Source organism: Pygocentrus nattereri, chromosome 6 (genome assembly GCF_015220715.1).
Source record: "Pygocentrus nattereri isolate fPygNat1 chromosome 6, fPygNat1.pri, whole genome shotgun sequence".
Lineage (NCBI taxonomy): Eukaryota > Metazoa > Chordata > Actinopteri > Characiformes > Serrasalmidae > Pygocentrus > Pygocentrus nattereri.
Window position 1 is genome coordinate 1,403,871 of NC_051216.1, and position 12,533 is coordinate 1,416,403.

General features: G+C 44.5%; 1 protein-coding gene across 3 annotated transcripts in view; it reads left to right on the forward strand.

Annotated features, from left to right (window-relative positions):
- The first annotated feature begins 3,345 nt into the window (after window positions 1-3,345).
- The window catches only part of LOC119263555 (nectin-2-like), a 27,605-nt gene continuing 18,417 nt past the window's right edge, over window positions 3,346-12,533 (forward strand). Inside the window, exons 1-4 of one of the 3 annotated variants that reach the window (XM_037538980.1) lie at window positions 3,635-3,858; window positions 7,724-7,833; window positions 10,438-10,687; window positions 12,247-12,533. The exon at window positions 12,247-12,533 is cut by the window's right edge and continues 4 nt beyond it. In XM_037538980.1, coding sequence (XP_037394877.1) covers window positions 3,801-3,858; window positions 7,724-7,833; window positions 10,438-10,687; window positions 12,247-12,533 — 705 coding nt within the window. In that variant the 5' untranslated portion in view covers window positions 3,635-3,800. Of the gene's footprint in view, window positions 3,859-7,723; window positions 7,834-8,982; window positions 9,146-10,437; window positions 10,688-12,246 lie in introns of those variants that run through there. The other 2 variants (XM_037538979.1, XM_037538978.1) reach the window with 2 other exon arrangements.

Below are 12,533 nucleotides of genomic sequence, written 5' to 3' on the forward strand. Positions count from 1 at the left end.
ACGGCCCTAAACAACACCCACGGCCCTAAACAACACCCACGGCCCTAAACAACACCCACGGCCCTAAACAACACCCACGGCCCTAAACCACACCACGGCCCTAAACAACACACTATGGCCCTAAACAACCCCCACGGCCCTAAACAACACCATGGCTCTAAACAACACCCACGGCCCTAAACAACCCCACGGCCCTAAACAACCCCCACGGCCCTAAACAACCCCCACGGCCCTAAACAACCCCCACGGCCCTAAACAACCCCCACGGCCCTAAACAACCCCCACGGCCCTAAACAACCCCACGGCCCTAAACAACCCCCACGGCCCTAAACAACCCCCACGGCCCTAAACAACCCCCACGGCCCTAAACAACCCCCACGGCCCTAAACAACCCCATGGCCCTAAACAACCCCATGGACCTAAACAACCCCCACGGCCCTAAACAACCCCATCTTTATCAAAGGACTGTGCAGTGCCTGTACATTACCATATGTGCTAGTTACATCAAATGGTTCAAATAGAGAATTTTGAGGTTTGGTGAGTGTCACTGCAGCAGCACACTTCCCCTCCTGCCAGTCCAGACACTGAGTGGTTATTTTCTGCTGCTCAGCCTGTCTGCCCCGCGCTTCCTGCGTCGGGCCCCATGCGTGCGCCATGCAGTATAACTCTCAATGCATCAACATCAACCGTGGGGGGACGCCGCTCATGCCTGCGCGAGCGTATCGTCGACCAAGGGGTAGGAGCCAACCCTCCTTCATACACGTATAGAGGCTCTTCCACACCTGCTCACACTAAATTACACTCAAACCTCTCTGCTGCTTTTATCTCTATTCCACCTTCATTTGCCTCCAAAATTATTCCCAAATACACATGACATCTCAGCCCGTGAGGTTTATAGGACATTTTCCCAGATAGAAACACCCATGGCTGAATCGTATATCCCCTATTTCACAATCATTGAAATTATCCATACCCCTGTAGCCCCAGTGGTGGTAATGGTGGTAATGGTTTGGGCTGTTAATTTAGGTTTTAGCTTTAGATCTTGAGTCAAGTTAAGAGGCTTTTACTGTCAGTCCATCTCTGCACAGGTACACAGTGGAGTGAAATCCCGTTCCTCCAGGATCATCACGGAGCAACAAGGAACACAGAGTACACAGTGTGACCGTGCAGAGAGAGTGCGCAACAACAATTAATCTAGACACAATAAATACGATAAATTACAGACATTAGACCCAGTAAACAGACGTGACAGGACACAGACGGGACAGGACACAGACGGGACAGGAAACAGACGGGACGGTAAACAGACGGGACAGGAAACAGACGGGACGGTAAACAGACGGGACGGTAAACAGACGGGACAGGAAACAGACGGGACGGTAAACAGACGGGACGGGAAACCGACGGGACGGGAAACCGACGGGACGGCAAACCGACCGGACGGCAAACAGACCGGACGGGACACAGACCGGACGGGACACAGACCGGACGGCAAACAGACCGGACGGCAAACAGACCGGACGGGACACAGACCGGACGGCAAACAGACCGGACGGCAAACAGACCGGACGGGAAACAGACCGGACAGGAAACATGTTCCCAAAGCTTTTAAACTAGCAGTTATTAAACCTCTGATCAAGAAACCAAATCTTGATGTCACCGTTTTGTCTAATTACAGGCCTGTTTCTAACTTACCGTTTATATCTAAGATCTTAGAAAAAGCTGTGGCAACAACTTAGTTCATATCTACACAAGAACCATATATATGAAAAATTCCAGTCTGGATTCAGGCCACACCACAGCACTGAAACGCTCTAGTTAAGATAACTAATGATCTTCTTCTTGCCTCTGATCAAGGCTGCATCTCTCTTAGTGCTACTTGACCTCAGCGCGGCTTTCGATACAATAGACCACAATATTCTCCTAGAAAGGTTAGAAAACATGGTTGGAGTCACAGGGACGGCCCTATCATGGTTCAGATCTTACCTATCAGAACGTTATCAGTTCATCAGTGTAAACAATTTATCTTCCAATTATTCAAAAGTGAGATATGGAGTTCCGCAGGGGTCTATATTAGGAAACAGTAAACAGACTGGACGGTAAACAGACTGGACGGTAAACAGACGGGACAGGACACAGACGGGACAGGAAACATATAGATCAAGATCAGAAATGCCCTGTCCCTGCGTGATGCGGAAACACTAGTACCCACGCGAGAAAAGCTCTGGATTGTATTAGTGTTGAACTTCGTGCCCAGTGAGAGGGCAGTGTTTTTATTAGGCCACCAAACAGATGAAGGTGTTAGAAGTTGAATATCAGGACACAGGAGGTCCAAACCTGATAGAACCTCATGAAACCTTTCTGTAGATAAAAGGACAGAAATAGAGCAATTATTGCTGGTTGGTGTCTCCAGTCCTCCCTCGGGACTACACCTCTCACTCTGGGGAGGTGGAACAGAGGCTGAGCACTGCGTCCTCCTCCCCAGCTCAGCGGATCTCCTCATGCTCCTGTGGGCAGCAGTAGGTGCGCTCCTTCAGCCCTCAGCCTTCCTCCATCGCAGCAGCAGCAGCGCCGCCTCCTCGACTGCTCTCTGCTCTCTTTACTGCCCACCGCAGCGCAGCACTGGTACTTCTGGTAAACGGTGACAGCAGCCGCTGGGTGTGTGAGGTGTTGGTCATGTGATTGAGGGGGGAAAATAGGGGAATATAGTTCTTCTAAGTGGTGTAAGATAAGCTCATCTCACACATGCTGGTCTTTTGAGCTCCAGTTCTGTTACCAGTTTTAATTTCTATTTTTGTTTTTTAACTTAAAACACATCCTGAAATGTCTGTTTCTGCTGCATTTATACACTGAAATGTTCCTTCATGATCTTTACAGTCATTTTATAATAAACTAGTAAAATCTTTAGTTTCCTGTATTAAACATAACTGGACTCAAGGTCTGAGAGCTCGTCTGTGTGAAGGCTGAACTTCAGCAGACGCTTCATTTGATGTAGACGCTTTAGAACAGCATAAAGCAGCTACACACGGTTCCCCAAACACGGTTACCTGGATTTTGCTCACCTGAGCTGGAATGCTGTTCTGACCCATTTCCCCCCCTCATATATTGTCACATCCTAAAGTTTGAGCACCCTGGTCAAATATGTTGTATTTTTTTTAAGTGTAAAGAAGTTATTTTAACTGCTTCTTTACTGAATTTAACATATTTGGAGGGAAATAAAATGTGATCTGTGCAAAAGTTGTAGCACGAAGTTAAACTCAGCAAATAAATAGGAACTGTACTGTAACAGTGAGAGAGCAGCGTTTATGATGGCCACCAAACAGATGAAGGTGTTTGAAGTTGAATATCAGGACCCAGGAGAGTCCAAACCTGCTAGAACATCATGAACCTTTCTGGAGATAAAAGGACAGAAATAGAGCCGTTTAGAAGAGGAGCTTCATCTCATATCACTGCTATCATAACTGACCCTTTCCTCTCTGAAGTGGCGGCGTTCTGGACTTTAATGTATGGCAGTGGGTTCTGATGTGATGTGATGAGATGATCCTCACAGAGAATCACAGAAATAAAATGATCTCACTCAGACGTCTTTCTGAGGGAGTCGAGTGGAAGAGGAAGCGACTCTGAGCTGAAAGGGGAGGAGCGACGACAGACCACACAGTGCAGATCACGTCTTCAGTGTCTCTGCTGACTTTCTCTCTGCTGAGATCAGAGCAGTTCATAAGTGTAGGAGAGTCAGAGTGAGGAGCTTCTGGACCTTCTGGACCTTCAGGTATCCGCTGGGTCTGAAGAGCGATGCTGCCATGTTTTCCCAGAGCTCAGTAAATATTCCAGCAGCGCTGATCCTCATTTTACTGGCAGGTAAACTTTCCATTTATTTCCATTTCTGCTCTTAATGTGTTTGTGCTCCACAGCGTTGATCTACATCTGCGTCAGATTAACGTGTAGAGACTAAAAACCCTTCAACATTTAACAGTTTCAATGTTTTTCAGAATATTTTAATGCATTTGACGCGATTCAGTCTCAGGAAGTGGCTTTAGAACGAACAGCAGAGCTGCAGGAGCTAAAGATTAATAACTGATACCGTTTTATAATCTCTTACACTTCCAGAACATTCAGACTAACTGCAGCTTTAAGCTGAAGATCTTCATCAGAGCTTATTTGTGTGATTAACTCTGTTAAAGCTTTGGAGCTGTTGAGTGGTGGTAAATAAGCTTCCTCAAACCAGACTTGGGGTTCCAAAAGGTGAATGATTTATTGTGCGCCCAAAAAAAAACCAAAAGAAAACTAAACAAACACAAAACAAACAACGACAATACACTCTATACACTTTGGCTTGGAGGTAAGCTCGGCTCTTAGTGGCTTGATGCTACCACTGGTTAGATTAGGAGGTTCACTGAACCCCAATCCGTAACCGCCTCTCGAGTATATTCACTCTGTCCTCCAGAGACAAACTCAGCCTCTCAGTCCCTCCAAGCTCCTCTCGCCATTAGCCATTCTACCCCTTATATACTCATTAGCCCGCCCCGGACTAAACCAACGAGACTATACATTCTCAAGGGGGTAGATCTAAAGGAGTTTAAAAAGGTAGATCATCACATATATTCATATAACCGGTTTGAGTGATGGACATGCATGCATTCAGGTGTTACAGGTAAGCATACTCCGTTTGTTCACATTAAAATGTCATAATAAATGTTTTACTTTAATTGGTTTAATTGGCTTTAATTGGTATACTGGACCCCCCTGCGCCAGCCTTGTCCTCAAGTCCACTTGGGGGCTTTAAAGGCTGGGTGACCCGTGCACTGCCACTCCTAAAAAGGACACCGGTAAGTACCAGGTTCAAGTTCGTTGTTTAAATGTCTTTTTTTTTTAGAAAAAGTGTCTTTGGGCGAATGTTTCAGTGGGCTAATAGTGTGTAAGGTGGTCTTACATCATCACAAGATCAAATGTTTTTTTTTTTTGGGACATAAACCCACACAGGCTATATAAATGGACCTCAGAGGGAGGAATGAAATATGAGTGGTAGGATATGCACCTTTATAAGGTTTGGCGTGTTAATCGCTTGTCTGATATGGCTTTTAGTTTAAAGTATGCAAGTGTAACCCTTTTGCTTTTTACTGAAAAGGGTATGCCACGGTTTTGCTAGGTTCAGAAAAAAGGAGGACAAGGAGACTGAGAACAACGATAAATTTCCCTTTCAACACAACTATTTGTATTGATAAATCACCAAATTTACAAGTCAAAATCACAGTAATGTACACTGAAAAGGGCCTAACACAAAAAAATGGAAAAAATGATATTAATGAGGAAAAGTAAATAAAACAAAATTAGAGCTCTTTGAGTATTTCTTTTTTTTCCTTCTGAAACAAAGTCGAGATCTCACTGTTCTAAAAGAAAACGAAGAGAGTTCAATTCCAGGACAACCTGAACTCAGTTATTCAGCTTGTTTGTTGCAGTCCAAAATGTGTATTCTCCAAAAAAAGTGAGTTGCTTCTGAATGTGCACGAATAGCTGGTTGGAGTCTTATCTGTAGCTCCGGCTCGGTCTTTTCCCTATACGGAAGCAGAACGACTCGTCCACACGGGGTCTGGCTCGCCGTTCCTTCTCCTAATAATCTGCACTCACGGGTTTCACAATCCAGAGCAGTTCAACAGGCGGAAAACCCAAACAAACAACTGTTACTGCTTCACATTACACACTTTTCTTTTACAGGTTTAAATCTGAACGCTGGTATAAAATAAACCACAATTCTTACATATAAAAAAACAAGTGAAATGCCTAACAGACACGTTTCTCCCTTATGAACAGTAAAAACAGCTTCAATACTTCAAATCACCTTATAGCTCTATGATATATGACAACTTAGTCAGAATGGTACGTTTAGAGGCTAATTGGCACATCACGTATCAAATTACAAGCGTGGGTGTGACTAGCCCCACATGCTGGTGCTAGCAGTTAGCTTTTTTTTCCCTTGTGCATCAACCACAACTGAAAAAACAAATACAAAATATTCTGTTGCTTAATAATCAAAATGAACTTAATCACAACTCCAATTGTTTTTTTTCTCTCTCTTCAAAACTGTTTTTACACACTTCTGCCTTGAATTTGACCTTTTTTTAAAGTTAGAAACCGGCTAATCGAGTGACTAGCATAGCACTGAAAAATATGACTTGCTGGAGTTGCACATCAAAATGAGGAATTCTCGATTAGAAACCCTCCAAAAAGACACCAGCTTCTCCCAAAAAATCGGAAAAACACAAATCCTTCTCACTACTTGACTGTAATGTCTTAAATCAGTTCAAACACTTCAGTTCAGTTGGTTAAGAGGAGTAGCTGCAACTCCAGCCTACTCCGCCTTATTTTCTCTCTTCTAAAAACTAGCCGTAACCGGTTGATCTTAGCAGCGCTACGGTGCCCCTACAGGAATTTGCTATGAACTTCAAGCAGTATAGAGCAGTATAGAAAATGTCCTTTTGAGGTGGGTTACACAAGCTTATTATATTATATTATATTGTATTGTTGCTGATGCTAGAGGAGAGGGATTGTCTAGCTCTGCGCATTAGTGTTATAATCATGCAGCCTGTCTTTGAAGGCTTCTTTGTGAATCTCATGGTTTTACACCATCTGTGTTCAGCCTTCCTACATTGCTGAACTGCAGCAGCATTACTCTGAGGTTTTTGTTGGCATGTTTAACTTTAACTGGTGTATCTCATCCATAATATGAAGTGGAAGATCTCCAGCAAACCATTAAGAGTATGAGGCTCAGAGGGTGCAGAGCACATTCTTCTGATGAAAAGTGTGGCTGTGCTGTCATTTAAGAACCTTTTCTTAAAGCAGACCTATCTGGTCTTGATGTTTAGTGAAGTCCACATTTCAAAGAAAACGGTTAGATAATCTGAGAAAGCTGCATCTTTAACAGAGGCTGATATGGTGAGACTCTTTGAGATGACCACATCCCGCATGTGACCATGGTGGGATGGGAGAGATTTCTTGAACACAGGGTCTGAGCTTGTTTTGAAAATGTACTTTTGACATCATCACTGTATCAGCATGGACCCAGAAAGCATCAGTTTGCCAGATTACCTGAATATGAGGTGACCTCTTCCTGTTCAGTGAAGAAGGGAGAGTGGAGCTCATCCTGATGATGAGGTAGAGAGTGAACCTCATCATTGGTTGAGGTTGTCTCTTTTAGGTGGTGCAGGTATTGAGGAAGGTCTTTAACAGTTTGTCTGAGTTTGTGTGGCAGCTTTAAGTAACTCCTTGATTGGTGAGTGTGAAGTGGGGGAAGGGGAGTCGTTGGGTCCCTGAGGCAGTAGATGACTGTGGAGGAGAAACTGGGCTGATTTTCCACTGAAACAGAGGGCTGACAGGGAAAGTAGATGACCGGCTTCATCCCAGCTGATACTAGGTTCTTCATATTAGATGAGATGTTCACATGGGATTAGAAGGTGGTGGTGATGGAGGACAATGTGGATCCTTCATGCAGTTTGGGGTCTCCAGCAGCTGATAGTTGAACATCACAGCTCTCACTACGTCCACAACGTCCACTACAGTCACTATGTCCACTACATTTATGTTAAAAGGGAAATCAGGAAAATGTGATTTTGGCCAAACTGTCACCAACGCTGGACTCTCAGACCGTCTTAACCTGGCTGAGGTCAGAGGTCGCCTGTGCTCAGTGCAGTGTCTGGTCCTCACGCCCCTCGTCTTCCTCCCTCTGCAGGGTCGTTGGCTCAGCGGGTGAAGGTTCAGCCAGAGGTGGTTTCATATCCGGGTCAACTCGTAACCCTGCCGTGCCAATTTCCTCATCCAGGCCAAACTCAGCTCACACAGGTCAGAGGTCACCTCACTATAATCAGTCCAGTAGCTCAAAAACAGACACAGCATTCAGTTCAATTCAATTCAACTTTGTCATTATACAGTACAGTTAGTTCAGTATAATGAAACACTATGGGGCGACTTTTCCAGTGCAGTAATAAAAGATGCGTAGTAAACAGGGCAGAGACAGAAGACAGTAAGACGGACAGAATGAGCGGTCAGTAGGTTCAGGTGTCGACCGTAGACAGGATGTGTGTAGGCAGGTGTTACAGGTGTGTTGGACGTATAGACAGTTAGTGCACAGTCAGATATTCAGTGTATCAGGTGTATAGACAGAAACGTGCTGGTGAACTGCAGTCCAGTAAATGCAGAAGTACTATTGGTACAAAAAAGATGTAAACAGTGATCTGTATATAAATTAATGCACATATTGATCACCAGTCAATGACCAGGCGAGTGCAGAGCAGGGCTTTCATGGGTTTGATTAGTTTTCTCTTTGGTTTTTGATTTGAGTTCAATTTCAGTTTTAAAGCTGAATTAATAGTTTTGGCTTAGTTTTAGTTTCTGAAAAGTGATGGCTTTAGTTTAGTGTTCATTTAGTTTCAGTTTTAGTTTCTGAAGACCGCTTTGAATTCAATCCTCCTTTGATGTCAAACACATTTCCACTTATCCACCTATTCAGCCTACAGCACAATTTTTTGTTTATAGTGAGTAATGAGAGAGAAAGTACCTGCTTACCACTTCCTGATCATTTGTTGACTCATGCCATAATTATTTATTATCATCATTATTATCAGTTATTAAAGTTTTTTTTCTGGAGGGGGTATTTTGCAAAAATATTCATAGCAACATGCAGATAGTTATTCCTGTTCATGTTAATAATGTCAATGTTGTTAATAAGCTCAGCCACCTTTCAAATGAGGGTCATCCTCAGTGTAGTCCGAGTTTAATTAAAGGTTGGCTGGTTGATTATGTGATTTGTTCTGAGCTTTAATGTGAACACATCAGTATGATGAGTGTAACTCTATGCCTGGTTTGTTTAGTGTTTAGTGTGAATTGCTGTATGTGAGCTTCAGGCACCTGACAAACTTCTTATTACATCCAGCACAGAACCTGAAATCAGTTACACTCGGTTCTTCTCTTCTTGATGAAGCTTTTGACTAATGAAATGCCAAATCTCAAAGGTCAGATGTTTGACCAGTCACAAAGCCCTGACCAGCATAAGAGGGAAACACAGAAGAGGGATCAGTGACTAAAGCAAAGGGCTGAAATTTAACTAAAGAAAAAGATTCTGTTTCTTCCTAAAATGTCTGAGTGGAGTGAAAAGGTTTGTGGATGATTTAATGTTTATATTGATATTTTGGCAAGGAAAGTTGGTGGTGGAATGAGGAGGTCCAGGAGAGTATTCAGAAGAAGAAGGCAGCTAAGAAAAAGTGGGATAACCAGAGAGATGAAGGAAGTAGGCAGGAGTTCTGTGAGGCTAGTCGCATAGCAAAAAGAATGGTGGCAAAGGCAAAGGCTCAGGCCTATGATGAGCTGTATGAGAGGCTGGACAGTAAAGAAGGAATAAAGGACTTGTATCGTTTGGCTAAACAGAGAGATAGAGCTGGAAAGGATGTACAGCAGGTTAGGCTGATAAAGGATAGAGAGGGAAATGTCCTAGTGAGTGAACAGAGAGTGATGAGTAGATGGAAGGAGGACTTTGAAGAACTAATGAATGAGGAAAACGAGAGAGAGAGGAGGACGACGGGGGGAGAGATAGTGGATCAGGAAGTGCAGAGAATTAGTAAAGTGGAAGTGAGGGCAGCTTTAAAAAGGATGAAGAATGGAAAGGCAGTTGGTCCAGATGACAGACCTGTGGAGGTATGGAGATGTTTAGGAGAGAAGGCAGTGGACTTTTTAACCAGGTTGTTTAATAAAATCCAATGCAAGGAGTAGAGGTCGTAAAGGTGGATGACTTCAAATATCTTGGGTCAACCATCCAGAGCAATGGACAGTGTAGAAAAGAGGTGAAGAAGAGGGTGCAGGCAGGATGGAGTGGGTGGAGACGGGTGTCAGGGCTGATGTGTGACAGAAGGATAGCAGCAAGAGTGAAAGGGAAGGTTTACAAGACAGCAGTGCGTCCTGCTATGATGTCTGGTTTGGAGACTGTGGCTCTGTCTGAAAGACAGGAGGCTGAGCTGGAGGTGGCGGAGATGAAGATGCTGAGATTTTCGTTGGGAGTGACAAGGATGGACAAGATTAGAAATGAGCAGATCAGAGGGACAGTGAAGGTGGAGCAGTTTGGAGATAAAGCCAGAGAGGCCAGGTTGAGATGGTTTGGACATGTGTTGAGGAGGAATAGTGGATATATTGGTCAAAGAATGTTGGAGAAGGAGCTGCCAGGTAGAAGGAGAAGAGGTAGACCTCAGAGAAGGTTTATGGATGTAGTGAAGGTGGACATGGAGATGGTTGGTGTGAAAGTCGAGGAGGCAGTGGATAGGGCAAGATGGAGGCAGATGATCCGCTGTGGCGACCCCTAAAGGGAGCAGCCGAAAGAAGAAGAAGAAGAAGAAGAAGAAGAAAGAACATTGATATTTTGGCTGTTTGGGTTCAGTTTTCTCTCTTTCTGCACTGTAGATATCCTGGATTTTCGAAACAGCTGCTGGTGTCCGAAACAACACTGCAGTGTTTCATCCATCTTTTGGAGTCTATTACCCAGAGTCCCTGCTGAAAGGCCGCGTGAGTTTCACGACTGACCCGCCCCTATTGGAGAGTCCAGCCATTCAGATCTCAGACATTAAGATGACCGATGAGGGAAGGTACATCTGTGAATTCGCCACTTTCCCCAGCGGAAACGAGCAGGGCGTCACCAACCTCATCATTCTAGGTGAGCAGTAGGCAGGACTGTGTGTGTCTGTGATATTGTGATGCGTTTACTGTGATTGGTGTAAACTTGAATGATTAGAATAATACTCAGTGTGCTGTGTGTTAATGACCTGGTCATTTGTCCTCGTCTTTCTTTGTTTCCATCTGTCTTGTACCTTTGTTTATATTTGCCATGTGCTTGTGTTTTCTAGTCCATGTGCTTGTGTTGTTGTTAGCTCCACCCCTGTTCTGCCCGTCTTCACCACCGGTTTCTTGTTCTTAGCTCCGCTCCATCACTGCTCTCAGCTGTCTCTCATCTTCAGTGTTTGTATATATACTCCTTGTTTCAGTCTTCAGTCTTTCCTTGGCATTGAATGTGAATGTGTGTGAGTTTGTTCTGGATTGTTCATAGAGCAGTTTTAGCTTTATGTGGTTGTAGTTTTAGTTTTGCCTCGTGAGTCGGTTTTTCCTCATGTTCTTGTTTTTCCTGCACACACGTTGCTCTTGTTTTTCCATCTCCCTCACTTTTCTGCTCTCCATCACTTTGATGTCCTCAGTGGAACGCAGGTACATTGTGAGCACTGTGGACCGAGTCCAGCACTCCTCTCTCAGCCTCGGTCAAATTTGCACTTTTTCCATTTTGGTGTCTGAAAAGTCATTTGCTTCTTTACTTTGTAACAATTGATTCCTGATGGTACACGACATCCAGTCGCCTGTACAAATGGACAAAGGTACACAGCAAAGCTAGAAACACTAGTAGCAGTCATCCTGAAGCCTGGATGATGATAACGGTATGTAACAGTGTTGGGAACCTGTTTGCTGTGCTAACTCATGGCTTCCAGTACTTATGAGCTGCATTAGTCTTGTAGCTTCAGTGTAAAACTAAAGAAGCAAACGTCAGACAGCTCCAAACATGTCTTGGCTGGTCCTCTGCATTTGAGTTAAGAGGAAAATGATGTATGTTTGATTTCTTGCTGAAATTATCACTTAATTTGACTCCAAAATGTTTAACCAGTTAGCCAACAAGGTTTCATTCTTAACGATGATGCAGTACTCTACAGGAACTTCCTGCTCTTGACCGAAATGGATCCCTGTTTGCATTTTAGGGCGCTGTGGTGAAATTTTGAACCAGAACGGTCCAAATTTTATGCACTCATAATTTCACCATAGAACGCTAAACCAGCTGAATGTATACCAACATGCATTGCGAGCCTCGTGTTACTAAGCAACAGAGAAATATTGGCCAGTGATAATGATGGCCGCTGAAAACCAAACTTACCAGACGGCAACTCTGTACAGTTATAAACACTAAACGCATTTACCTTCTGCTGCTTAGATGGAGAACATAACAGATAGCGTCAGCGTTCTCCTTCAGACGTGCTGAGCTGCTTCTGTTGGGTCAGCAGTTTGAAAAGGTGTAGTGGAGCTTCACATCTCAGAAGAAGCACGTTGGTCACGGATTCTACTGTTTTTAGGTGGACAGTGTCCTTTTGTCCATTTTTACAGAGGCCTGTACATCAGAATCTACGTTAGCTGCAACTCTACTTTATCATCCATCATCCAAATCTCTTTCTGTTCCAGCCAAGCCCTCAAACACCGCCTCCACGGTCACCGTACAGGCTGGCACAGCCCCGGTCATCGTGGCCCACTGCCAGTCGGCCAACGGGCATCCGCCGGCGAACATATCCTGGGGGGCTTCAGTGGGGGGCAACGGAACGACCCGGACAGAGAACCAGGACCGCACGGTGACAGTGAAGAGCGAGTACTGGTTGGTGCCGACTCCGGCCGACAACGGCAGAGACGTCAGCTGCGAGGTGTCGCACCGGACGCTGTCCAGCCCAGAGACTTTCCCCATGAAGCTGAGGATT